Source organism: Chinchilla lanigera, unplaced genomic scaffold (assembly GCF_000276665.1).
Source record: "Chinchilla lanigera isolate Chin_1 unplaced genomic scaffold, ChiLan1.0 scaffold00074, whole genome shotgun sequence".
NCBI classification, from domain to species: Eukaryota; Metazoa; Chordata; class Mammalia; order Rodentia; family Chinchillidae; genus Chinchilla; species Chinchilla lanigera.
The window spans coordinates 1341233-1368557 of record NW_004955475.1 but is presented as its reverse complement, the minus strand read 5'-3'; the positions used below and the strand labels follow the sequence as shown (position 1 = coordinate 1368557).

The 27325-nt window shown below is 38.4% G+C and overlaps 1 protein-coding gene across 1 annotated transcript in view; it reads left to right on the top strand.

The window, feature by feature from the left end:
* The window catches only part of Fam120c (family with sequence similarity 120C), a 170406-nt gene that overhangs the window by 53830 nt on the left and 89251 nt on the right, over window positions 1-27325 (top strand). The window contains exons 5-9 of the mRNA XM_005401518.2: window positions 13715-13814; window positions 14448-14524; window positions 14970-15250; window positions 15910-16183; window positions 16909-17080. Of these exons, the coding sequence (XP_005401575.1) occupies window positions 13715-13814; window positions 14448-14524; window positions 14970-15250; window positions 15910-16183; window positions 16909-17080 (904 nt within the window). The remainder of the gene's footprint in view (window positions 1-13714; window positions 13815-14447; window positions 14525-14969; window positions 15251-15909; window positions 16184-16908; window positions 17081-27325) is intronic.

The window sequence follows — 27325 nt, the reverse complement described above, 5'->3', positions numbered from 1 at the left end:
TTTTTTTTTTCCCCCATTACCAGGAATTGAACTCACAACCTTGCGCTTGCCAGGCAAGCACTGTGCCACTGAGCTAAATCCCCAGCCCCTGTGCTGTCTTTCTTCCAGTAAAGGAGTTTGACCCCTTTCTCAAACATAAGATGGCTGAGTATGTTTGAAGTTGTTTCTGCCTCTTCTCGTCTATTCCATTGATCCACTGTGCAGCTTTTTTTTGTTTGATTGTTCCCAGTACCATGCTGTTTTATCACAATACCTCTGTAGAATAATTTCAAATTAGAGATTGTGATACTCCCAGATTTGCCTTTGTTGCCCAGAATTATTTTTGGTATTCTAGGTCTCTTCTGGTTCCAAATGAATTTTAGAAATGTTTTCTCTAGTTCTGTGAAGTATGCTAATGGTATTTTGATTGAGATTGCATTAAATCAGTATAACAGTTTTGGAAGTATGGCTATTTCTATTGTGTTGGCTCTTCCTATGGGATATCGTTCCATTTTCTGACATACTCTTCAATCTCAGAGTGCTGTAGTTTTCAATATAGAACTCTTTTGCTTCCTTTCTTAGATTGATTACTGAGTGCCTCATTTTTTCGATACTATTGTGAAAGGTGTGGCTTCCTAATTTCCCTCTCAGTGAGTTTGTTATTTGTGTGCAGGAATGCTATTGATTTTTGAGTGTTTACTTTGTATTCAGCTGTGCTACTGAATTCGGTTATTAAATCTAGAAGTACATTTGTGGAGTTTTTGGAGTCCTCTGTGTTGAATAATGATAATTTGTGAATAATGTGAATATTATTATTCACACATGTGAATATTATTATTCACACCTGTGAATAATGATAATTCAACTTGTGAATAGTGATAATTTAATTTCTTCCTTTCCTATCCTTATTCCTTTTATCTCTTCCTGTTGCCTAATTTCACTTTCTAGTATTTCCTGAACTACATTCAATAAGTGGTGATAGTGGACATCCTTCTCTTGTACTGATTTTAGAGTGAAACCTTTCAGTTTTTGCCCATTTAGTATGATGTTGGCTACTGGTTTGTCATAGATGGCTTTTATCAGTTTAGATAAAGACCATCTATTCCAGTATTCTGTAGGATTATTTTGTAGGGATATTGGACTTCGTCAAACACTTTTTCTGCATCTGCTGAGATGATTATGCAGTTTTTCTTCATGCTTCTGTTAATATGGTATATTATGTTTATTGATTTGTGTGTATTGAACCATCCTCACATCCCTGGGATGAATCCTAATTGGTCATGTTGCATAATCTTGATGATTTTGTGCCTTCTGTTTGCCAGTATTTTATTGAGGATTTTTGCATCTATGTTCATTAGGGAGATTGGCCTGTAATTCTCTGTTTTGGTTGGGTCCTTCTCTGATTTTGGTATCAGGGTAATACTTGCTTCCAGAAATGACTTTGGGAGTATTGTTTCCTTTAAATTTCTTTAAAGAGTTTGACAAGCATTAGATCTTCTCTAAATTTCTTGTAGAATTCAGCAGTGAATCCATCAGGACCTGGACTTTTGTTTGTTGGTAAGTTTATAATGACATTTTTAATTTTATTAACTTATACTGAGTTATTTAAAATTTTTATATATGCATATTTTTTGGTCTTTTTGAGACAGGGTCTCACTATGCAGTTCAGGCTGACCTTGAGCTCACTTTGTAGCCCAGGGTGGTCTTGAACTTGCAATGATCCTGCTGCCTCGGCCTCCCAAATCCTGGGATTACAGATGTGTGCCACCACACCCAGCAATAACTTCTTGATTCAACTTTGGTAATTCATATGTATCTAGGAATCTGTCCATTTTATCTGCATTTTCTATCTTATTAAAAGTTCTCAAAGTAGGTATTGATGATCCTCTGCATTTCTGCAGGATCTGTTAGATTTTACACTTTCATTCCTAATTGCATTAATTTGAATCTTTCCTCTTTTTTTGGTAAGGTTAGCTAAGGGTTTTTCAATTTTATTTAATCTTTCCAAGAAACAACTCTTAGATTCACTGATTCTTTGTATTATTTGGTCAGTCTCTATTGCATTAATTTCTACTCTGATCTTTATAATTTCTTCACTTGTACAAGCTTTAGACTTAATTTGTTCTTTTTCTAAAAGTTTCAGTGTCCACATTAGGTTGTTTGAGCTCATTCTGTTTTCCTGATATAATTTGCTGCTATTAATTTTCCTCTCAGGACTGCTTTCATTGTATCCCATAAGTTCCAGTATGTTGTAGAAGCATTATCATTTAATTGTAGATACTGTTTAATTTCTTCTTTAATTTCATCTGTGACTCATTGGTTGTTCAGTAGGGTTTTTTTTATATTTATTTAAGTTTATTGGTACAATTTAGGTATACATAATGACCAAATTCATTATATGGAATTTGTATCTGTACATGATATATCTTGATGCCTCTTATTTCCCATTCCCATCCCCTTTTCAAACCCCCTTCCCCTCCCCATTCACAGAGTTTGGTTTTCATTTTATCCTTTTCTCATTTTTTTCTTTCCCTCTTTCTTCTTTTCCCCTCCCCTCTCCTCAGGAGGGTGTTATTTCATTTCCATGTATCTGTGGAGTTTTGTGCTTTCTTTTGCCATTGATTTCCAATGGAAATCAATAATGGTCCAATAATATGCATGGCATAACTTCAGTTCTTTTGCATTTACTTAAGTGTGTTCTGTGGGTTAGTATGTAGGTTGTTTTGGAGAATGTCCCATGTACACCTGAGAAGAATGTGTATACTGATGTTGTTTGGTTTAACACTCTGTAGATATCTATTAAGTCCATTTGTTCACAAGTTTGGTTTATTTCTGATATTTCTTTGTTGATTTTTTTTTTTGTCTTTTTTGAGGCAGGGTTTCACTATGCAGTTCAGGCTGGCCTTGAGCTCACTTTGTAGGCCAGGCTGGTCTCGAACTCACAACAATCCTCCTGACTCAGCCTCCCGAATGCTCAGATTACAGGTGTGCGCCGCTACACCTGGCTTCTTTGTTGATTTTATTTTGTCTAGTGGATATAATTTTGAGAGTGGGGTATTAAAGTTCCCCATTATAATTGTGTTAGTGCTTATTTGATTTTTCATGTCTGTTCATACTTTTTTTTATATAGTTGGGTGCACTAGTATTTGGTGCATATATATTCATGATTATTATGTCTTCCTCTTGGAGTTTTCCCTTAGCAAGTATGTAGTGATGTTCTTTCTCTCTTTGGATCATTCTTGGTTTGAAGTTCACATTGTCTGCAAACAGAATAGGTACCCCTGCTTTTTTCCAGATCCCTATTGCATGGAAGGTTATTTTCCATTCTTTGACTTTCAGTCTATGAATTTCTTTGGAGTTAAATGTGTTTCTTGTATATAGAATATTATTGGATGTTGTTTCTTGATCCATTCTGCCAGTCTGTTTCTTTTGATTTGTGAATTGATATCATTTACATTGATGTTATAACTCATATGTATTGGCTTATATGTGTCCTATAGTTTCCCTGTTGATGATTCCTTGTCTTTACCCTCTGTTTAATTGCTCCCCCTGTCTGCTGTCTTTTGTTGTTACTCTTGAAATTGTGGTCTTTCTTTTCTCTGTCTAGAATATCTTTCAGAACTCTCTGTAGAGCTGGTTTTGGTTGTCATGAATTTTTTCAGTTCTTCTTTGCATGGAAGTATTTTATTTTTCCATTAATTCTGAAAGATAATTTTGCAGGATACATCAATCCAGTTTGGAAGTTGTTTTCTTTGAGGGTTTGACTTTTTTTTTTGGTACCAAGAATCAAACTCAGGACCTTCCCCTTGCCAGGCAGATACTTGTGCCACTGAGCTATATCCCTGGCCTCTAGGGCTGGTAATACTTCACTCCAAGCTTTCCTTGACTTAAGGGTTCGTGTTGAAAAGTCTGCTGTGATTCTGATGGGCTTTCCTTTATAGGTGATTTGTTTCTTTTCTCTAACAGCTTTTAATGTTTTTTTCTTGTGCTGAATTTCTAGAATCTTGATTATTATATGCCTTTGTGTAGATTTGTTTTGCTCATGACTAATTAGAATTCTGCATGCCTCAGTTATTTTGTGTCAGATTCTTTTACCATGCTCAAGAAGTTTTCTGCTATTACTTCTCTGAACAGTTTTTTTAGGTTCTTTTGTGCTGACTCCTGCATTTTCATTGACTCCAATCAGTGTTATGTTATTCTTCTTTACATCATGTTGCAGTTTTAGGATTGTTTTATGTGATCTCTTGCTAATTTTAAGAGAGCTTTGTTTTTGTGATCACTTAGCATGATTCTATCTTGTAGGTCTGATATTCTATGTTCACCTTCTTTCATACAGTTTTACAAACTTTCAATGGAATTTTTAATTTCCTTGATATCTATTTGAATCTGTTTCATGGATTCTATTTCTTATGTTCAGCATTCATAGTTTCCATTATTTTCTATGCTCCTCTATTTTTTATCTATGTCTAATCTAGATTTGCTGAGCAAGTCCTTCATTATGGTTGTCATCTTCTTTTTTACCTTTGAGATTATTTCTCCTTTGATATCCTATATAGCCTCATGTATATATTTTTTAATTTCTTCTAGTGTCATTCTTGTGAATTTGGGTGGATGGCTTCTGTTTTCCTCTATCTCATTGTCCCCTGGATGTGTCCTTGGTGGGCTGGAAGTCTGGGATTGCATTTTGCTTCTGTGTCTTGTCATTTCCTATGTTTTAAGTTTAATGTGTTTCCTGTGGTGGTGTTTATATTTTTCTGATGTTAGGTAACTTTATCACTGGTGTGGAAGCTTCCCTAGGAAATGAGTATTCCACCAGGATGTCTTCTAGGTGTAGCTGGCTGTTGATCTTTGTGTCTGTCCCAAATCTTACTTTCCCACATTATTAGGGATGAAGTATAATAATCTATTTGGCTCAGCATCCAGTCCTTTGGTACTAGGCTATGGGGATGATTGTGATCCCAGATTATCACAGTGTTATCATACAAGGGTGAACATCTCATTACCATAAGTGTGGCATTTTGGCTAAAGTATTGTAATTAGCAATAGCAGTTATCACCAAGCCCAGTCTAGAAACTGATAATCTGTGGCAACTGCTAATTTGGTATATCTAAGCATAGGAGCAATATCTGTAGTTATATAACAACCTCTAGTATAGACCAGAAAGTTGTATGCAGTGGATTTTCCCTTGGTAGGGTACTTTTATCCTGTATGGCAGGGGAATTCAAGAGGGATAGTGGACAAAACAGAGTGATAGCTGGAGAGAAATATAGTAGAAGCAAGGCTGAATGACTAAGGGTGATCACTGTTGAGGACCTGGCCAAGATCCTCAACTTCCTGTATAAGGTGTACAGTGAAAGGATGAAATAAGAAACAGAGACAAATTTAGTAATACATGAATGAGGGTTGGGAGGTCAGTGCCTCAGTATGGACAGAGATGAAGACACTTCCAGACAGCTACTACTTATTGGGTGTATTCAGTGATGAGGGGGTAGCAGAAGATTCAAGGTCTTCAGAAGACTCAGCGGTTGATGACCTGGGGCAAAGGATAATCTTGGGGTGACTCAAGAGGGAAGAGATGATCTTATTCTGAGAAGGATCTTGCCCTGGAGTGGTTTTTAATCTTAGTGGTCTTAGTTTAGTTTTGGTGGGAGAGGATGTCCCATCCCTCAAGAGTTTATGGGAAATCTCAAAAGTGCAATACTAATAATCCCAAGCCTCCATTTATCCCTTAGGGAAGTATGCAAAATTAGCCCTTGTGAATTTATGGTCCCAAACAGATCACCTATACTTGGGGAAGCTGGAGAATAGGAGAGGAGGAAGAGGAGGAAGGAGAAAGCAAAAGAATTTCAAGGCAAAACAGAAAGATGAGTGACAGTGTTCGTTCACGTGTAAATCTCAGAGAATACAGAAAGACTGGTGATCACTTCTCTGCCTTTTGACTAAAATCAAATGCAGAAAGACTGGTGAGAGAGGTAGAACAGGGAAAACAAAGAAAACAATAAAAGTCAAAACCTATACAACCCACCCAAATTTTTTTAATTAAAAAATAGAAATGGGAAAAAGTTATGCAAAAGAAAATTCTTCTGTTGACCCCACTTTGGTGTTAGTTCCCTATTCAGAGCTGAAAAATCTATATGACATAATTCTGCCAAGTCTACAGTAGGATTACTGTTGTGTATGGGGTTGATCTTGGCTACACTGCTGATGACTCTTACATGATTTGTTCGTACGATGAGGGTTGTACCCTTATTTGCACCCAGCCAAGGCTGTTTGCCTGCTGGTTGCAGAGCAGGTGGTGGTGCCCTTTTCCTGCCCAAGTTTCTTGCCTGCTTGCATTGCTGGTCATAGGGCAAGGTTTGGGGTGTACCCTTGTCCCATCACCACCCATGGCCTCTTTCCTGCTTGTGCCACCAGTCACAGAGCAGGGGGTTGCTTCAAGTCCTTTGAATATGGACTTAGCTAACGCTAAGATTGGCTTTTGGTATTCACCAGAATGGAGTCTGCATCCCAGCTCCTATTTCTCAGCCAACTTCCTTCTAGTCTGAGGTCCAAATGCTGGTTGTCTTCTATGACTGGACGGCCCTTCTGTCATTCCACTCCCAGATATTGGCACTGAAGTGACCCTGGGGCTGTTCTGCTGCTGGATTTTTGGCCCCAAGACTTCAAGATAAAATGGCAGTCCCACCCACCAGCTGCTATTCTGTGTGATTGTGTGCAGGGCACCCTGCTCTGATTCACTCACCAAGCAATGACTGTGGGGTGGGGCTTCTGGGGAAAGTGTCTCATGTTATCACTGCTGCCTCTAACTGTATAAGACTCTCCTCGTCCAGGTCAGGTCTCAGTCTCTCCAGGTGAGGAGCAAAGTTGCTTTCGCTGACCTCCCGCCCACCGGGTCAGCTACACAGCTACTCCAGCCGCACCACGTGGTCTCTGCTCTGCAGTGGTGAGCTATTTCTCCTGTGGCATTGAATCGTATTTTCTTCTTCTCTGTCATTTCCCTGTGGATCTCATGTCGCTTGGAATCCCTTTGATTTCTCTCCAGGCTGTTGTTTCCAGACTCTCAGCACTTTGTTGTAGGTAAGCTGCATAGTTGCCCCTAAGTATTCTGCCAGTTTTAAGATCTCCCATTTTTTACACTCAATTTTTTTTTTTGCAGTAGTGGGGATTGAACTTAAGGCCTTCACAAGTACATTTCTAGCCCCTTTTTAATTTTTAAACTTAGTTTTTTTTTTTTTTTTTTTTTTTTTTTTTACTGCTACAGTATATCAAACCTAGGGCTTTCACACCGAGTTGTATCCCTGTTCACTTTTTATTTTTTATTTTGAGACAAGATCTTGCTATGTTGGCCAAGCTGGGATTGGATTTTCAGTCCTCCTGGCCAGCCTCCCAGAGTGCTGGTATTACAGATATGTCCCACAACACTTGGATAAAGTTTTATTTTGAGACAAGATCTCCTTTAATTGCTAAGTTGCCCTGGCAGCACTTAAACTTATGATCTTCCTGCCTCAACCATAGTTTACCTAGGTAGTTACACATATTCCTTGGTCTATACAAGTGTGTTTTCCTTTGCCTTGCTTCCTTCTCTCTCTCTCTTCCTTTCTTCTTTGTATTTTATTTTATTTTTTGTCTTTTTGAGACAGGGTCTCACTATACAGTTCAAGCTGGCCTTGAGCTCACTTTGTAGCCCACGCTAGTCTCAAACTCACAACAATCCTCCTGTCTCAGCCTCCTGCGTGCTGGGATTACAGGCGTGTACTACCATGCCCAGCCCTTCCCTTTCTTCTTTGTAATGGTCATTGAATCTAGGGCCTTCATACTGAACTATATCCCTAACCCTGTTTTCATCTTGTATTTTGAGACAGGGTCTCACTAAATTATCCAGAGTGGGCTCAAACTTGTTATCCTTCTGCCTCAGCCTCAGCATTGGAATTATAGGTGTGCATCACCATACCATGCTCAATATAGTTTGTTGAAAAGATTACCTCTTTATGGAATTGCCTTTGAACTTTGGCTAGAAATCAGTTGATTCAGAATACAAAAAAAAAACTTTTCTAGCTACTCTTCTGACGGAGGATTAATATTCAGAATACTTAAAGAACTAAAAAAAGCACTGAAAATTCAAATAGCCCAATCATTAAATAGGCAAATGAATTGAACAGTCAGTTCTCAAAAGAAGTACAAATGGCCAATAAGTATATGAAAGAATGTTCATCTTTAGCCATCAGAAAATTCAAATCAAACTGGGGATATAGCTCAGTGGCATAGCACCTGTCTGGCAAGTGCGAGGTCATGAGTTCAATTTCTGGTGCCAAAAAAAAAAAAATGCAAATCAAAAATGCAAATGAAATTTACACTGAGAGTTCATCTCATCCCAGTCTCAATGGTCATCATCAAGAATACAGAGAAATAGTAGATGCTGGTAAGGATGGGGGACTCTTCCATAGTGTTGGTGGGAATGTAAATTAGTACAGCCATTATGGAAATTAGTATGCCGTTTTCTCAAAAAAAAAAAAACTAAAAATACACCTACCATTTGGTTCAACTATACCATTCCTGGGGGCTGGGGATTTAGCTCAGCGGCAAAAGCGCCTGCCTGGCAAGTGCAAGGTCGTGAGTTCGGTTCCCGGTTCCAGTGAAAAACCAAAAAAAAAAAAAAAAAAACACTATACCATTCCTGGTGTATTCCCAAAAGAACTCTCTGGCATGGACTTCTTATAATTTATTCTGTTTAGAGTTTGCTGAGCTTCTTGAATTTCTTGTCTTTTACTAAACCTGGGGAAAATTTTAGCTATTGTTGCTTCAAATAGATTTGCTGCTTATAGTCTTTCTTCTTTCCTTCTCTGACCCAGAGAAACCATTTTAGACCTTTTGGTATGATCCTATAGATTTCAGAGGATCTGTTCTTTTTAAATGACTTTTCTCTATTTTTCACACTGGATAGTTTCTTTTGCTTTGTCAACTTCATTGATACTTCTGTCTTTTCCTCTGTCATCTCCTCTGCTGTAAGGTCTATCCAATGAGTGGTTTTTGAAATTTTGATTATTGTATTTTTTTTTAAGTTCTAAAATTTCCATCCTGTCCTTTTTTTATATAGTTTTTTCTTTGCTGGACTATTTGTTTCAAACGTATTCCCCATACTTTTTTTTTCAGTACTAGGCATTGAACCCAAGGAGTATTGAGCTACCTTTCTAACCCCTTACTTTCCTTTTCTCCTTCTTCCCTCCCTGCCTCCCTCCTTTCATCCTCTCCCTCTCAGTACTGGTGGTTGAACCAGTGGCACTCTGAGCTACATATTCAATCCCATAAAATCATTTTCAGTAGCTACAGAATTATGAGCAAAGCTCTCCTAAATGAATATACAGGAACAACTAAGTGATAGAGGTTGAATGTCCCTAATCCAAAGATCTGAAATGCTCCAACATCCAAAATCTTTTGAGGGCAGACATGAAGTTGCTGGTAGAAAATTCCACACCTGACCTTACATGATGGGTCAAATTCAAAATGCTCGTGCACTAAAAGTAGTGTATTGTGTAAAGTTGCCTTTAGATTATATTTGTAAGGAGTATGTGAAGCATAAATGAATTTCATGTTTAGGCTTGTGTTCTATCCCCAAGATATCTCATTATGTGTATGCAAATATTTCAAAATTCAAAAAGTTACCTGAAATCTAAAACATTCTGACCTCAAGCATTTCAGATAAGGGATCTTCAACCTGTAGTGCTAAAGCAGAAGGTTCTATTCTGCTGAGATCTCTGTGGATCTATAAACTAAAGGGCAGGACTTGATTCAGTACACTCATAGAGTTTATAATGAATTTCTGTGTTCCAGGTTCTATGCTAGGCACTAGAATATAAATGTAGAAAAAAAAAACTTTTTTTTTTTTTGTCTTTTTGAGATAGCGTCTCACTATGCAGTTCAGGCTGGCCTTGAGCTCACTTTGTAGCCCTAGCCCAGGCTAGTCTCAAACTCACAAAGATCCTCCTGCCTCAGCCTTCCAAGTGCTGGGCTTATAGGCATGAGCCACCATGTCCGGCAAAAAAACATTTTCTCTTCTCATAGAATTGAGATTAAATACAGAGGCAGAAACAAATAAATAAATACAATGAAGAAAAGCCGTAGAGGATAGAACAAGAAAGCATGGTCAGGGGGCTGGGGATTTAGCTGGGGCTGGGAATTTAGCTCAGCGGCAAAGCACCACCTGGCAAGCACAAGGTCGTGAGTTCGGTTCCCAGTACAGGAGAAAAACCAAAAAAAAAAAAAGAAAGCATGGTCAGGAAAAGTTTGATAGAATTGGTACCCCTTGAAGGAAGAATAAGTGTTTGCCTATCAAGGCACAGGATAGAGGGCTACACTGAGTAAAGTAGATGTAATTTAGTATTCATGAGATTGGGTCATAGAGCTTTACTTACTAACATGAATAGTCTACAAGACATTGTCAAATTTAAAAAGCAGCTGGGATTGATGGTCCATATCTGTAATGCCGGCACTCTGGGAGGCTGAGGCAGGAGGATCCAAAGTTCCAACCCAGCCTAGGTAACTTAGCAACTTTGTGAGACCCTGTCTCAAAATTAAAAAGGGCTAGGGGTGTAGCTCAGTGTGAAGGCTCTGGGATCAATCACCAATATCAAAAGAAAAGAAAAAACAAGGCAAGAAGAATATGATGATATGATTACATTTAAGTGAAAAAACTAAAACCATATTGGTGTCTACCTGTGCATGTGTGTGTGTGTGTGTGTGTGTGTGTGTGTGTGTGAACACAGCAAAATTTATGAAAGAACATCTGCCATACTGGTCACTTTTCAGGAGCGAAGTGGATGCAGAGGTAGAGATATTAAGGGAGACTCTGCATGGTTTGTGTGTTTTAGGAGATTGTTTTCAACTGTTATATGTGTTATTAAATATAATAAAACCATGAGTAAATAATGGAATGTTGATAGGATGGAATGTTATTCAGCTGTAAAGACACCATTTATAAGCTAATGCCAGCATTTTCTAGATTTTTAAATGCTTTCAAAACAAGTATATCAAGTCCAGGGTTTTTTTGTTTTTCCTTTTTATTTTTTTCTTTTTAGATTTTTGACATAGGGTCTTGCTAAGTAGTTAAGGCTGGTCCTGAACTCACAGCAATCCTGGCTCAGCTTCCCACATGCTGGAATTACAGGCATGGGCCACCACACCCAGTTCAAATCCAGTTTTTGAGAAAGCAATGATTTTGTTTGTAACTTAGACTAGAGGACCCGGAGAGCTTAATTCCTGTTTATGTACATGCATGCATGCAGATAAAGAGGCTTGGAATGCTCTCTAGATCCTGGGTTTTAATAATCACAGTCTCTAAAAAATAACATTATAACTGTTTAACATTTTTCTTTTTATTATATATACTAATTTTTCTATAAGAAATAAATATTTCTATAGCCAGAAGATTTTTTTGGTAGAAAGTACTCAACACTGGAGCTGGATATTCTCATTGTCTTTGATGATAGGAGTATAATTTGAGACATGGGCTTTTGAAAGGGATTTAGTATCTTGTGATTCTTTTCCTTTTTTTTTTTTTTTTCTGATACCGGGAATCAAACTCAGGACCTTGCGCTTGCCAGGCAGGCACTTGTGCCACTGACCTACATCCCCAGCCCAAAAGGGATTTAGTATCATACATCAGCAGTCTGAAAATGATTATACCCTTTGGCCTAGTAATTACACTTCTAAGAATCTGCCCTAGGAAATGATCCAAAAGACCTATATAAAATATGCTAATGAGAGCATTTTCTGTAATGGAGAAATTGGAAATGGCTTTATTATCTTACATTGCATTTGATGAAATATCATGAAAGTCCTAAAATTATATTTAAGGGATTTTTGTATGTTTTGTTTTACAGTACTGAAGATTGAACCCAGGGGATCTCTACCACTAATCTGCATCTCTAGGGCTGAAAGAGTAGACAGGGTCTTACTAAGTGGCCTAGCCTGGGCCAGAACTTGAGCTCCTCCTCCCTCATTCTCCCCAGTGGCATGGATTACAGGCATGTGCCACAATGCTTGGCTGTTCAAGAGGGTTTTTAAATAACATTAGAAAAGGCTAGAGAAGTGAAAATATCCCTTCTCAGTCAGACCTTTCCTCACTGAGATAAATAGTAATTCTTTTTCTTTCTTTTTTATTTCTGGTTCAGGACTTTACACATGCTAAGTCAATACTCTCTGCCACTGAGCTACACCTCCAGCTCTGTAACTTCTACTGCTATTGCCAAAAGTTAGTTTTGCCTCTATTTGAACTTCATATGTATTCTTTTTTATGTATATTCTTTCTTATCTCTCTTCTTTCATAATTCTGTATAGCATTCCACAGTATGATATACTACTATTTGCCCATTTTTTGTTAATATATATTTGTGGTATTTCCAGTTTGGGGCTATTGTAAATAAAACTGATAACATTTTTGTTCATGTCTTTTAGTGGGCGTATGCATTCATTTTTTTGGTAAATATTTAATAGTGAGATTGCTGTACCATGAACTGCCGAACTATTTTCCATACTACCAATGTGCATTTTCACCAGCAGTGTTTTGGAGTTCCAGTTACTCCACATTCCTGCCAGTGCTTACTATTGATAGTCTTTAATTTTATCCCTTCTGGTAGATTCGTAATAGTATCATATTGTGGTTTTATATATATTTAATTGCTTTTGGTTTTCATGTTCATACCTGTTCTAACCAATAGTTTCATTTTTAGTATATTTTCCTAAGGGTATGACCTGAAATCCAGAATAAAAAAAATTATGGACAGTGTGTACTCTTTGCAGCATAACGTAGCCAAATATGAGAAATAACCTAAATATATACACTGATGGAAGTGGTTACATAATTTAGATGTATTCCTAATATTAAAATATGTAGCCATTAAAAATTATTTAGACAGATTAGTCAGGATACATTATTGTACATACAGTGTCAAACATCCAAAATGTATATTAAAATAGAATATAAACCAAAAATATTTTTAAATTCTGTAAGAAAATACTGAAATAGGTTTGGGTGGTTGTACTATGTGATTTCCTTTACCTTCACCTTTTTTTTCTTTTTACATCTTTTTTTTTTATTGTTTATTGGTACATTTTAGATATAATGATCACATTCATCATAGGGAATTTGTACTTATACATGATATATTTTAGTTCCTCTTTTTTTTTTTTTTTGTTTTGTTTTGTTTTGTTTTGGTTTGGTTTGGTTTGGTTTTTCTCTGGTTCCGGGAACCAAACTCACGACCTTGCTCTTGCCAGGCAGGTGCTTTGCCTCTGAGCTAAATCCCTAGCCCCCTCCTCTTTTTTTTTCTTCCATTCTCATCCCCTCCCTTCAACCCTTCTTCCCCTCCTTATTTACAATGCTTTATTTCTCTTTTATCTTTTTTGTCAATGTTTTCTTTTCCCTTCCTCCCCCTCACTCACCTTTCCTTTTGAACCATTTCTTCCTATTTCTTTTCCTCCATCTTTACATATTTTTTCTAAAGATCATGTGATCATTTTAGAATACCACAAAATATAAGTAAATTTCAGTTATGCCAGATTTTATGTTGTATAGTGCTTTCTCCCTATTTACTCTTTTCTGCAAAGTGGAAATTTGCTCATTTGGGTTTCTTTAAATACTTTATTTCTCCTGTTATTTTGACTCCAAAATTATAAGTTGTATGAAAAAGACATTCTTAAATTGTTTCTTTTTCTGATAATCTGATGTTCCAACATCCAGTCTAGGACAGAAGATAAAATAGAACGATTCAAGAAAGCAGTCGAGTACTATTCAGTTACAACCAAACTCTCTACGTTGCCAGTGGGTCCCTCCTTTCTAGGTAAGGCTTCCATCTGATTGTCCTATTCATTGGAAGAACTGCGTTTGCCTGTCAGGAACTCCAGGGATAGAGTGGAATCACTTTATTTGTGGTTGTTTTCCTTGAAGTCATTCCTATTTACTATGCATTCTCCTTTTGACTTCCATGTCATTAAGAAACAGCCCTGCCTTCTCAAATTTATAGATGAGTTACAAAGCCATTTCCTTAGCTTGAGCTTTTTCTAGAGCTAACCCCTATTCTGGCGTGATGTAAAATAGTCCTGTCTTGGGGGTCAGGCCTGACTTTGAACTCTACCTCTGCTGCCTACCATCTGTGTGACCTTAGCAGGTCATATTTGTATGAAATGTGGCTCATGATACCTACTCTGTTATCTGTTTTGTTTTGTTTTTTTTTTCTTCTTTTGTACTGGTAATCAACTTGTGCTTCCCAGGCAGGCGCTTCTTATGTCACTGATCTATATCCCTGGCCCTGTAGGGTTGTTATCTGATGAAATAATTCATGTAAACTTCCTGGCATGGCACATAATAGCTCTTCAATTAATTTTAACATTTTTGTGTAATGATAATTTAGTAGAATGTCACATGGTATAAATATTAGGATTAACTGAAGTACAGTCCTCTCTCTTGGCTTCAGGCTTTCGAAATAATCAGATTGGAAACCCTTCCCTTCCGCGAAATCATATTGGCACCATTTCTGCTGGAAAGCCAATGGTAAGCATTGTTTAGGAGACCTGAGACCATTTGTTAGCGTTAAACTCAGGTTGTTTCCTGATTTTTATAATTTGAGTTGAGTAGGGAGGGTGAGTCATTGCTAACAGACTGTCTGACTGTATATTCATATATTACTTTCTACATTGATTCAGGTAACCTGTGTAAATAAAAATAGCATCCACATTAGTAACTATTTGGGCATTATGAAAGTAGATTAGCTACTGTCAGAGAATGGCTCTAGGAAACCTGGATGGGTTCAGTGTCCTGCTTATAGTTGATTCTGTTCATATATCACTTTTGAACCATTTCTCCTTATTCTTAGTAGCTACTTTTTATCACAAGAGTCCCTGCTACTGGCATCATCTACTATGTTTTACAATCTGAGGGAACCATGTCGGAGCCTGGTAAAACGTTAAGTGGCTTTTCTGTCTGCTTTGTCCTTTAGTTTCCTCACCATGTGCCCCAGAAAATGAAGTGTCCACCACCATTCTCAGTGGGACCCAACTCATCTCTTCTCTTCGCCTCCCATCCTCTGGGGGAATCCAATGCCTTTTCTGAGGATCCCATGATACAAGACAGCCCCTTTGCCAGTTGGGCTGTCTCTTACGACTCCTCTGCACCCCAGTTTCCTAATTACCTTACTTCCAAAGCTTCACCTCCTTTGCGACCAGACTCTTCCCATTCTTCTTCCTCTGATGGTGATGAGCCAAATGGAGCCAGCTCTGAGTAAGTATCTGTATAAACCCTGGGGGAAAAGATTTCAGAAGGAATACTTGAAGCGCGTATTTTTGGCTTTCTTTCGCTAGTCTTTGGTCTTTGGCCCTGTGAGATGGTAATGTTCAGATACCCAGGGCATTGAAGTAAAAGGCAGCATAGCCATTGGTTAGAGAAACTACGGTATGGATGTGCTATGTAACATGAGTATAATTTTGCAATGACTGAATGTAAAAAGAAAAGGGAAATAATTTAGTGTTGAAGTATTGGAACAGCTGAGTAGACAGTTGTATGGCTTAGTAACTAAGGCGAGGTTCTTACCATATACTAGCTCATTTATTTTTAGATTATGCCTCTAATTTCCAGGAAGCAGAGCTAATTATTTTCTTAGAATATAAGCAGGATGCAAACATGGCCTCTTAAAAATATAAAGAATTTAGAATGATTACTATGACTTTGGATTAGTTTGGTTTGTATCAGATGAAAGAAGCCAGGAGGGTAGTAATAACCACTGAGAGGAAAAGTATCAGGCCCAGAGCTAACCAAGTGTCCTGACCCCCCAGAGGGGTTTGTTTGGTTCTGTGGGATGAGATGAGAATGGACATACTGAGTGGAAATACCTTTTATCAACCTCCCTTTCCTGTTCTATACTGTCTTGCTAATTTTTTTAGTCACATCACAGAAACACTTCAGCAGCAGCCTGGATGGGAAGACACCAATGGTGACAGAGGGACTTGGGCACAGCCTGTTGACGCTGGAGTTTCAGAAGCCAGCCTAGGTGATGGTGAGCCTCACATCCCATCTCTACTGTCTATGTCTACAAGGAACCACATGGACATCACCATCCCACCCTTACCTCCAGTAGCTCCAGAAGTCTTACGGGTTGCTGAACATAGACACAGGAGAGGCCTTATGTATCCCTATATCTACCACGTCCTCACTAAGGTGAGACAGCACATTAGCACTTAATGCCTTGCTCCGAACAGTCCTTTATACTCACTGAGACTATCAGCTGTCAAAGAAAAGTGTGATAGGGCTGGGGATTTAGCTCAGCGGCAAAGCGCCTGCCTGGCAAGCGCAAGGTCGTGAGTTTGGTTCCCGGTACCAGAGAAAAACCAAAAAAAACAACAACAAAAAAAGAAAAGTGTGATAGTTGGTATCTAGAAGATTAAAGACCATGTATGCTGGTGGCCCTCATTGTATGAAGGGACTCAGGTGAGATGGGATCATATAGTAAATAGATCCCTATAAGAGAATTATAATTATGAGTTTTTCAAATGGATGATGCACCAAGTTGGCGGGCTCTGGTTCTAGGGATAGGCATAGTCTAAGAAGAGCCTTTGTGCCCTTGTTCCTTATCCTTATCTCTTCCTCTGCTTCTACACAACTGTTCTTCTCTGGTCCTATCATATAAATTCACACCCCAGCAAGACGCCTAAGATAAACTGTCCCCTCTGTCAGCTAGAAGTTGATCATAGCTGAGATGTTTAAAGTGGAATTACAACTTACAAATTGATTGGGGTCAGCTGGGCTTTATACAGCTTCTTTTTAATCTGAAACAAATAGAAAATTTAGTAGTTAAACTATAACTCATTACCAGTTCTTCTAAGCTCAATTCCAGACTCTCAAGAAACTCATTTTCTCCTTTCCCTGGATCATTCTCTTACTAGGGTGAGATTAAGATCCCTGTATGTATTGAGGATGAGTGTAACATGGAGCTGCCCCCAGCTGCTCTTCTGTTCCGATCAGCTCGTCAGTATGTATATGGAGTCCTTTTTAGTTTGGCGGAGACACAGCGGAAAATGGAACGCCTGGCCATTCGGCGGCGGCTACCTGTAGAAGGTAAGTATAGTTCTAGCTTTGACAGTTCTCTCATTTTTTGCCCATCAGAAAATTTCTGTGCAACCACACCATGCTTTCGGCTATGGAGCACTCTGTAAGAAAATACAGCATTCATCAGAATGACTATTATTTATAAGATCCATGCTGAACTTTCAGAATATAAAGGTGTATCTCCCATAATTTCCCCCCTCAGCCTTTTGTTTTGAGATTAGATCTTGTAGGTAGCTGAAATCATTGGGATTTTTAAGCTACAGAGTGACATGATCAAATTAGTGAACACGGAACACTTTAGATTTCTGCTTCTAAGAAGGTGGAGTAGATTAGGTGTACTTTGCCTACTCCTCCTATTAATTACAACAAAATCCCAGGACATTATATAGAAAAGAAGCACAAGGTACTCTAGATTTAAGGAGGAGAGAAGTAAGACTGGCTTATGACTTTGAGACCCAAGAAATGGTGCAGTGTGTATTAGTCAGGGTTTTACTAGAGAAACAGATATAACACAAGATGTACAAATATATAAGAAATTATAAGATTGGCTTATGACGGTCAGCCAGGGAGTTGGATGAGGAAGCGGCAGAGGGTGTCTGCACACTGAAGACCGAAGGAGTCAGTCCAGGGTCTGGAGTTCACTGCAGCGTTCCGTGCTAGTCCGTGTCAGGAGGCCGATGGGTCTGCGATGGAAGGCTGAAGGATCCAAGATGGAAGCCGAAGAGTCTGCGCTGGAAGTCAGGAGATGACATCCAAGCTGAAGGTGAAGACTGGAGCTCCTCAGTTTTGTGTAAGTTTGGGGGATATTTTGCGAGGGGAAACAATACAATACAGGACACATATTTTATAAGATTATTTATAATAGTCACCAAAAGAATGATATACAAAAGAGTACAGGAAATCTGTCCACAAATATAGACCAAGGAATCTAGCTGAGGGCCTGGATCCCACGATAATAATCCTGCATGAGTCCAGCTGAAGAGCTAGAGCCCATAACAGTGCCTCCTGTGAATCCAACTGGAGGCTCAGAGTCAATAACCATATCTCATGCAGGCCTGTTTCATGGATCTGCACTGGGAAGGCCCAAAGGTCAGTGGTGGAATCTAGGAAGTCTGTGCCAGTAGGATAAAGGATCTGCGCTAGCAGGCTAAGGGATCTGCACTGGAGACAGGAAGTGACACTCAGAAGAACCAGGGCTCCCCCAGAAGGTACCACAGCCATCCTCAGCAACAGTGAGGTCCCAAGCTTCTCCAGTGGTGAAGACAACTGAGTTCCCATCAGGAAAGCCAATGCAGCAAGCTTCTCCAGGAGACTGAGCTGTGCACCTTCTTCCTCTCCGGAGCCAGGAAGTGATGCTCAGAGTGAGGACCAGAGCTCCCCCAAAGTGAACCAAAGCTATTCTCAATGCCAACAAGGCCCTGAGCTCCTTGGAGGATGCAAAAAGCCAAGTTCATCAGGAAAGCCAGCATGATGAGCTCCTCCAAAACAACCAACAGCTCCTTACAGCTTGTACCAGCTCCAACAGCCTTTCAGCTCCCAGCATCCTCACTTTCTCTCCTCCAGGTCTGCCTCTTATGCTGCTGGCAACAGTCCTCAGGTGGGCCTCCCACACCCAGCACCACTCTTACTCAGTTCAGGTGGGGGTTATAAGTTGACCACCAGTTGTCAGTCCACTACCCAGTGATACCATAGTGAGTTCCCTAGGTTTTTCTTTTTTGTTTTTTTTGTTTGTTTGTTTGTTGCTGTTTTGGTTTTTTTTTGGTACCAGGAATTGAACTCAGGACCTTGCACTTGCCAGGCAGGTGCTTGTGCCACTGAGCTGCATTCCCATCCCTCTCTAGGTTTTTCTTATATATCCTAGACTGGGTACAGGACAAGGTGGCAGGCAGGCCATAAATGTTAACATCTGCAGACCACACATATATACACATACACACACACATGCACACATGACTTATTTCATTTCTCTGGCCAAAGAACTGAAAGGAACGACCTAGCCAAACAGAACATTTTTTGGTAAAAACTGTAGTACTCCAGCCAATACACCGTACTCCAACCAAACACCGTGAGAAAACTGGTCTATCCCCACCATCAAAGGCCTCGTAAAGATCTGTTCTCACAGGCTATAATGAGGTGTTTACCTGCTCCTGCTGGGGAGGTATCAGACGAGGTCTAATTAGGAGCCAAAACTTCCATTCCCACCTAGCAGTAATGAGGTAGTGTCCTCTTTTATCCACCAGAGTGGTCAGAAAATGCCTGCTAAAACGTAAGATTTAAATAAGATCTAGAGCCTTTTAAATAATACTCAAAATGTTCTGGCTTTAATTGAAAAGTCCTCATTATACCAAGAACTAGGAAGGCATCAAATTGAGATCTCATGAGCCAGGTGTTGTGGCGCACATGTGTAATTCCAGCACTCAGGAGGCTGAGGCAGGAGGATCTCTAAAGTTCAAGGCCAGCCTGGGCTACATAACAATACCCTGACTGAAAAAACCCCAGAAATTTAGATCTCACACTAAGAAGAAATTAGCAAGATGATAAAAGTTTTACTTGTTGGATAAAGATTTCAGAGCAGCCATCATTAAAATGTTCTAATAATTCCAAACATACCTGAAACAAAAGTAGAAATTCTAAAGAAAGAAATAGAAAATTTAAAGCATGCAATGGAAATTAAGAAAAATACAATAACCAAAATAAAACACTGGACACCGGATGTGTTAAATGGTAGAGTGGGGACAAGATGGTGGAAATAGTGAGCCTAGAAACAAAGGAATAGAAATTATAGTCTGAATCATAGAAAAAAAGACTAAAACATGAATAAGAAGTGGTAGGATTACAACAAAATATCTAATATTTTTATTTTCAGGTTCTCAGGACAGGAGAAAGAATAAAACTGCAGAAGTATTCAAAAAATAATGGCTGGAATAGCCTCAAATTTAGACCTACAGGTTCAGGAAACTGAGTGATAACCCCCCAAAAATCCATATCAAGATAGATCATGGTAACACTTTCCAAAGTTAATGAAGGTACTGAAAGGAGCCAGGCACAGATGATACTTTACTTATAGGGGAAAAAGAATTCATTATCAAGCAAGAAGATCTTGTAATAATGAAGGAAAGCTATGATAATGTTTCACAAGCAGACTTATCCTAAAAGAATAACTAAAGGTAGCAATTTTTCGTTATTTTTGAAACAAAGTATTTATTTCTAAGTGACTCAGGTTGTTCTCAAACTCCCAGTATCAAATTACTCTCCTAGCCATATGAGTAGCTGAGACTACTGACATGTACCACCCTGCCTAGCTAAAGTAGTTCTTTATACAGAAAGAAAATGATAATAAAAAAAAGCCAAGGTGGTGATACTTATCTGTAATCTCAGTGCTCAGCAAGTTCAAGTAGGAGGATTGTGAGTTTGAGGCCAGCCTGGGATATGTAGCAAGTTCAGAGCCACCCTGAACTACATAGTAAATTCAAAGCCACCTTGGATTACATAGTGAAACCCTGTCTTAAAAAACAAAAAGGTAAAAGAAGAATCTTGGAACGTCAAGGAGGAGGCAAAAAAGGGGGGTAAAAAACTAAGAGTATAGCTGAATAAATAAATTTGTCTTCTCTTGAATTTCTAGATTATGGTTTACATTGAAGCAAAAATTGTAACACTGCTTAACATGATTCTCAATGTATTGAGAGAAAATTATTTTGGTTCTTCTAGACAGTTTCACTGTGTAGTTCAGGCTGGTCTTGAATTCATTATGCATCCCAGACTGTTCTCAAACTCACAGCATTGTAGAGAAAATATTTTATATAATTATAAATGTCACAGGATAATCCAGGCAGATTGGCACATGCCTGTAATCCCAGTACATAAGAAGCTGAGGCAGGAAGATCTCCATGAGTTTGAGGCTAGCCTGGGTTATATAGTGAGTTCAAGGATATATAATGAGTTCCTGTCTCAAAAAAACAATGTCATAGGGTAAAAGGTGATAACATAGACCAGTTTTCTGTCCTTTACTTGAACTGGTAAAATGTCAATACCAGTAGGCTATAAATTATACATATAATTTATTGACTCATTGATATTGGTGCTGAAAATTATATCCAGGGCTTTGTGTATTCTAAGCATATACTCTATCAGTGAGCTCCCTGTCCTCCCAGGCCCTCTCTGTATATCTTTTTTTGTACAAATTTTAGATGTTAAATTATGTACATAATGCGGCTGGGGGTAGCTTAGTGGTAGATCTTGTGCCTAGCACTCTCAGGCCTGGGGTTCAATCCCTAGGCCTCTCCCAGAAAGATATACAAAGACGTACACGTAGAACTATAATGGTTAAATCAAAATGGAATCCTAAAATCTATTCAAGTAATCCACAGGAAAGGGAGAACAAGAAAGCAGACAAGGAAAGACAGAACATGAATAAATATAAAATGATAGACTTAATCTGCAATATATCAATAATTATATGAAGTATATTTAATTCACACCAGTGGTGGTGAACCTATGGCATGTGTGTTATTTGTTTTTCTTTCAAGACAAAAGATGTTAATGTGTGAGTGGTTTTTATGTAAACTAAAACCTCAGTATGCAGATTTAATTTTAGTGTTAGTGCTTAATGATAAGTAAGTGGGTTATGGGTTGTACTTTGGGCACTCATCTCTGTAAGGTTCTCCATCACTGGTCTATCCCGATTAAAATGCAGAGATTGGGAGACTAAATAAAAAACAAGACCCAACTATATGCAGCCTACCAGAACTTCACTTGAAATATACATGATGCCAGTAGATTGAATATAAAAGGATGGAAAATAATCTACCATGTAAACCTTAAAAGAAAGCAGGAATGGCTGTATTAATACCATATGTAGTAGATTTCTGACAAAAGAAAATTTGCGGGGACAGAGAGATTGTATAATTGTAAAAGGTTTAATCCACCAAGAAGGCATAGCAGTACCTAACATGTGTCACCAAGTAACAGAACCATAAAACATGTGATGCAGTAACTGATATAACTGAAAGGAGAAATAAACAAATCCACAGTTACAGAGGCGTAAACTCCTTTTTCAGTAATGGGTGGAACTGCTAAACAGAAAATCAGTAAAGGTACAGAAGAACACAACAGCAGAATCGACAAATAGTCTCTAACTCATTCTTACGGAACATGCAACCAGAGTACAGTATACATTCTTTTTACTGACAGCATGTGCCAAGATAGATCATATCATTGATCATAAAACAAAACTTAATAAATTTTAAATCATTTAAATTATACAGAGTATTTTGTTTGTGGTACTGGAGATTGAACCCAGGGCCTTTGTATTAAAATACATCCTAGCCCTTTACTTTTGAGATGGGGGTCTTGTTAAGTTACCCTTGCTGGACTCTACTTTGTGACCGTCCTGCCTCAGCCTCCAGAGTGCTAGGATTACAGGCGTGTATCACCACACCTAGCATACAGAGCTAATTCTTAGACATCTGTAGAATCAAAGTAGAAATCAATAACAGATAACAAAAGCTAGATATATTGACACATGCCTGTAATCCCAGCACTTAGGAAGCTGAGGCAGGAGAATTACTGCAAGTTTGACGGCAGCCTGGGCTACATGGTGAGTTCAGTGCCAACATGAACTACATAATGAGACCCTATTTCAAGAAAAAAAAAGGTAACAAGAATACCTGCAAGTATTTGGAAAATAAAATATATCTGTATGATCTATGGTTCATTCTCAAGGAAAAATTTTTAAGGAAAGAAAAATACATTGAAATGAATAAAAGTAAAGTACAAATGTGCCTCAATTTATAATGGATTTATATCCTGGTAAACTTATCATAATTTGAAAACATCTGAAGTTGAAGATGCATTTAATATGCCTAATGTACTGAACATATCGTTTATCAACATAGCACACTGTATATAGTATTACCCTGATACTTAAGCCTTATAAAGGTAGTTCATTAACACTTCAAACTAATGTAACATTATATGATGTATGTATGATGAAATAATATATCAATCTATGTTATGGACTAAATGTGTACATCCCCCTACCAGTACATATGAACAAAATCATATGTTCAAGTACTCACCCCTAATGTGATGGTTTGAGGGCAGTGCTTGGGAGGTAATGAGATTATATCAGTGGAGTCTTCATGAATAGGATTAATGCTGTTATGCAAAGGAAAGCAGAGAGCTCTCTCTTCTCTCTGCCATGTGAGAATATGAGAAGCAGGCCTTCATCATGTCTGCCAGCTCTTGGATCTTGGGATTTCCAGCCTACACCACTGTGAGAAATAAATGTCTATTCTTTATATGTCACCCAGTCTATAATACTGTGTTACAGCACATCAGTGGACAAAGACAATATAGGTGTGAACATTCTTAACAAATATAAACCAGTAGAACTCAATAACCTAAAGCATATAAAGAAGGTGAGGCCAGTGTCATAGTCCTACAATTCAGGAGGACTTTGAAATTCCAGGCAAGAAGCTGGGCCCCAGGAACGTGGGCACACACACACGCCTTTGGCAGGTGGACTGACTAGAATATGAGACCCAGGACAGATCAGACCCTGGGTGAATGGGCACATACATACCTTTGGTAGGCTGACCTTCCAGAACCCCGAGACCTAGAACACATGGAGTAATCAGCAAGACCAGCAGTGTGGAAGTGCCTAAAACAGCAGTGAAGAGCCAGCAGTTGGGCTGTGGAGAACTCCACCAAGAGAAGACCAGCCCCAGCCCCCACATGCAGAGGCCAAGATCAGCTCCATAGCCAGAACAGTTCCCATGGCAAACTTGGCTTGAGTATACAGCACATTTCTGGGCTGTGACATGGACACTATCACAGAACTGTAAATACCCCAGATATTTTGCTGCTTTTATTATCCCTTGTTTGTCTGATTGGCTGTCTCTTTCCTGTCTGGTTGGAAGTCCTCCTGTTTTGTCTTATATTTTGCAGTCATTTTTGGTTTTGGAGTTTTTTTTCTTTTCTCTCCTCTGTCTCAGGTCTACTTTTTTTCTTCTTACTTTGTTTTTCCATTCTCCTTTCTTCCTTTTCTCACTGTTTATGTTTCTTACCTATCTTTTTCCTTTTCTTCTATTGATCTGCTTTCTCTCTTTTCTCAACTACTTTTTGAATTTAAACTTTCAAGTGAATAAACCTTGTTTCTTCCCATTCTCATTACTCTTTCACATGGTATTTCCTGTGTCCTCCACTTTCCAAAAACTCAGGTGATCATACTTTGATCTCCAGCCTTGACTGTACTGTATTTGACCTCATTCATCACTTTATCCTGTCCTCTACCTATTTTAACCTGCCCCTCCCCCCAGCAAAAGGGTAAAATGACTCCACTATAGGGCAGATCACTGCTACACGTACATGGTATATGTTTGATTTTGTTATATAACTTTAGATTTTATTGCTGTGGTTGGAGATAGCAGGTTAATTGTTACCATAGTTTGTCAGTGGTTAAGCTGTACTTGAAAATACTGCTAACTACTACGTTAACCAGGATGTCTTTCCTGTTTTTTGTTTTTCTCTTTTTGAGATAGGATCTCACTGTGCAGTTCAGGCTGGCCTTGAGCTCACTTTGTAGCCCAGGCTTGTCTCAAACTCACAGTGCTCCTCCTGCCTCAGCCCCTTGAGTGCTGGGCTTACAGGCATGTGCCACCACACCCGGCCAAGCCAGGATGTCATACAGGTTATAATCAGTTTTTCTCCCCTGTCTGATAATGCTTTGATTGTATGGGGTCGTAATCACCACCACAACCCAGTACCAAAGGATTGGGCACTGAGCCAAATAGTAACTTCGCATCCTTTACAAATTGGGAAGGTATGTTCTTGGGTTAGCTATAAAGAACCACCTACATCTACAGGACATCCCTGAAGAACAGACATCTCCTAGGGAAGCCTCAATACTAGTGATAAAGCTATCATAAAAAATTGACAAGCATCAATATAGAGAAAATAAAATAAAAATGAGAAAAGAGAAAATTACAAGACACAGAAGCAAAATGCAGCATCAGACCCCCATCCTACCCAGGACAAGCCCAGAACACAGTGAGATAGATGAAATTGGAAGTTAAACAGTGGAATTTTCTGAAATGATAGCAACAGAAGTGAAAGAACAAGTGGAAAAGGCTACAGAGAAAATAATTTCTGAGGTACAAAAAGGAAAGATGCTTAAAAGATATTAGAGAAGACACAGATAAAGAATATATGAGCTTAGAAAAGTTATGGAAACAAAAAATGCCCAACATAGGAAAGAAATGGAATCTATGAAACAGAACCAACCAAAAATTGAAGAGATTAAAACCTCCATTGAAATTATATGGAACAGGGCTAGGGATTTAGCTCAGTGGCACAGCGCCTGCCTGCAAGCATGAGTTCAATTGAAAAAAACCAAAAAAAAAAAAAAAAAAAAAAAAAAAAAAAAAAAAAAAAAAAAAAAAAAAAAAAGAAATTATATGGAACAGATTGAATAGAGAGGACAGAATATCAGATTTTGAAGACAGAATTGCAGCTAGTTCCCATGAAAAGAAAGATATCTTAAAAACAGCAAGAGACCATGAAAAATCAATCCAATGGCTATAAGATGACACATAGAAGAATAATATTAGATTTATTGGGGTCAGTGAGAAAGCTGGAGACAGCACAAATGCCATCAAAAATTCTTCACAGAAATAAGGGAAGAAAACTTCCCAAGCATAGATAAAAAATTTGATGGACAAATAAATGAAGTGTATAGAACTCCAAATAGCCATGACCAAAGTAAAAGTACACCGAGATTTATAATAATCAAGATTCCAGAAATTCAGCACAACAACAGAGTGCTACAAGCTATTAGAGAAAGAAACAGATCACCTATAAAGGCAAGCCCATCAGAATCACGGCAGACTTCTCAACACAAACCTGCAAGTCAAGAAGACCTTAGAGTGAAGTATTTCAAGTCATGAAAGAAAACAACTTCCAACCCAGATTGATGTACCCTGCAAAACTATCTTTAAAAATTAATGGAGAAATAAGATATTTCCATGACAAAGAACAACTGAAGGAATTCGAGACCACCAAACCAACCTTACAAAGGGTAATGAAAGATACTCTAGACAAATAAAAATGACCATGATTCCAAGAAAAATAATAGAAACAAACCACCAGATAGGGCAAGCAATTAAGCACAGGGGAAAAGCAGGGAACCAACACTAGGAAAATATCATGACAAAGATAAGCCAATACATATGAGTTATCACTATCAATGTAAATGGACTCAATTCAACAATCAAAAGAAACATTGGCAGAATGGATGGAGAAATAAGATCCAACAATATGCTGTATACAAAAAACACATTTAACTATTAAGTGAAATCATACACTGAAAGTCAAGGATGGAAAACAATCTTCCATGAAACAGGAACCCAGCAAAATGCAGGGGTAGCTGTTCTGTTTGCAGACAACGTGAACTTTAAGAATGATCAAAAGAGATAAAGAATGTCCCTACATACTTGTTAAGGGAAAACTTCAAGAGGAAAAGGTAACAATCGTAAATGTATATGCACCAAATACGGGAGCATCAAATACATAAGACAATATTATAGACATGAAAACTCAAATAAGCAATAACAACTGTAATGGGAGACCATAATACCCATTGTCAGAAAAAAGATCAACTAGACAACAAATCAGAAAAGAAATATCAGAAGTGAACCAAAACTGAACAAATGGATGTAGTAGATGTTTGTAGAATTTCACCCAACATTATCAAAATACACACTCTTCTCAGCTGCACATGGAATGTTTTCTAACATAGACCATATACTAGGACACAGAACATGCTTAAGTAAATGCAAAGGAATTGAAATTATCCCATGCATACTATCTGACCATAGTGCAATGAAATTGGGAATTACAGTCCCTCTCTATATTGCAGTTCACTTAGCGCAGCTTCACTGTATCATGGGTTTTTTTTTTTTATATCAGGAATCGAACTCACGACCTTGCACTAGCCAGGCTGGTGCTTGTGCCACTGAGCTATATCCTCAGCCCCCATTGTGGGTTGTTAAAAAAATATATCAAATTCTGTATTGCGGAGTTTTTGCTGTATGGTGGGATTTTGTGGTATATAGGTATTTATATAATATGATTTTAATTATTTTTCCCTAAAAATTTAAAACAGGGGGCTGGGGATTTAGCTCAGTGGCAAAAGCGCTTGCCTGGCAAGCGCAAGGTCGTGAGTTCGGTTCCCGGTACCAGAGAAAAACCAAAAAA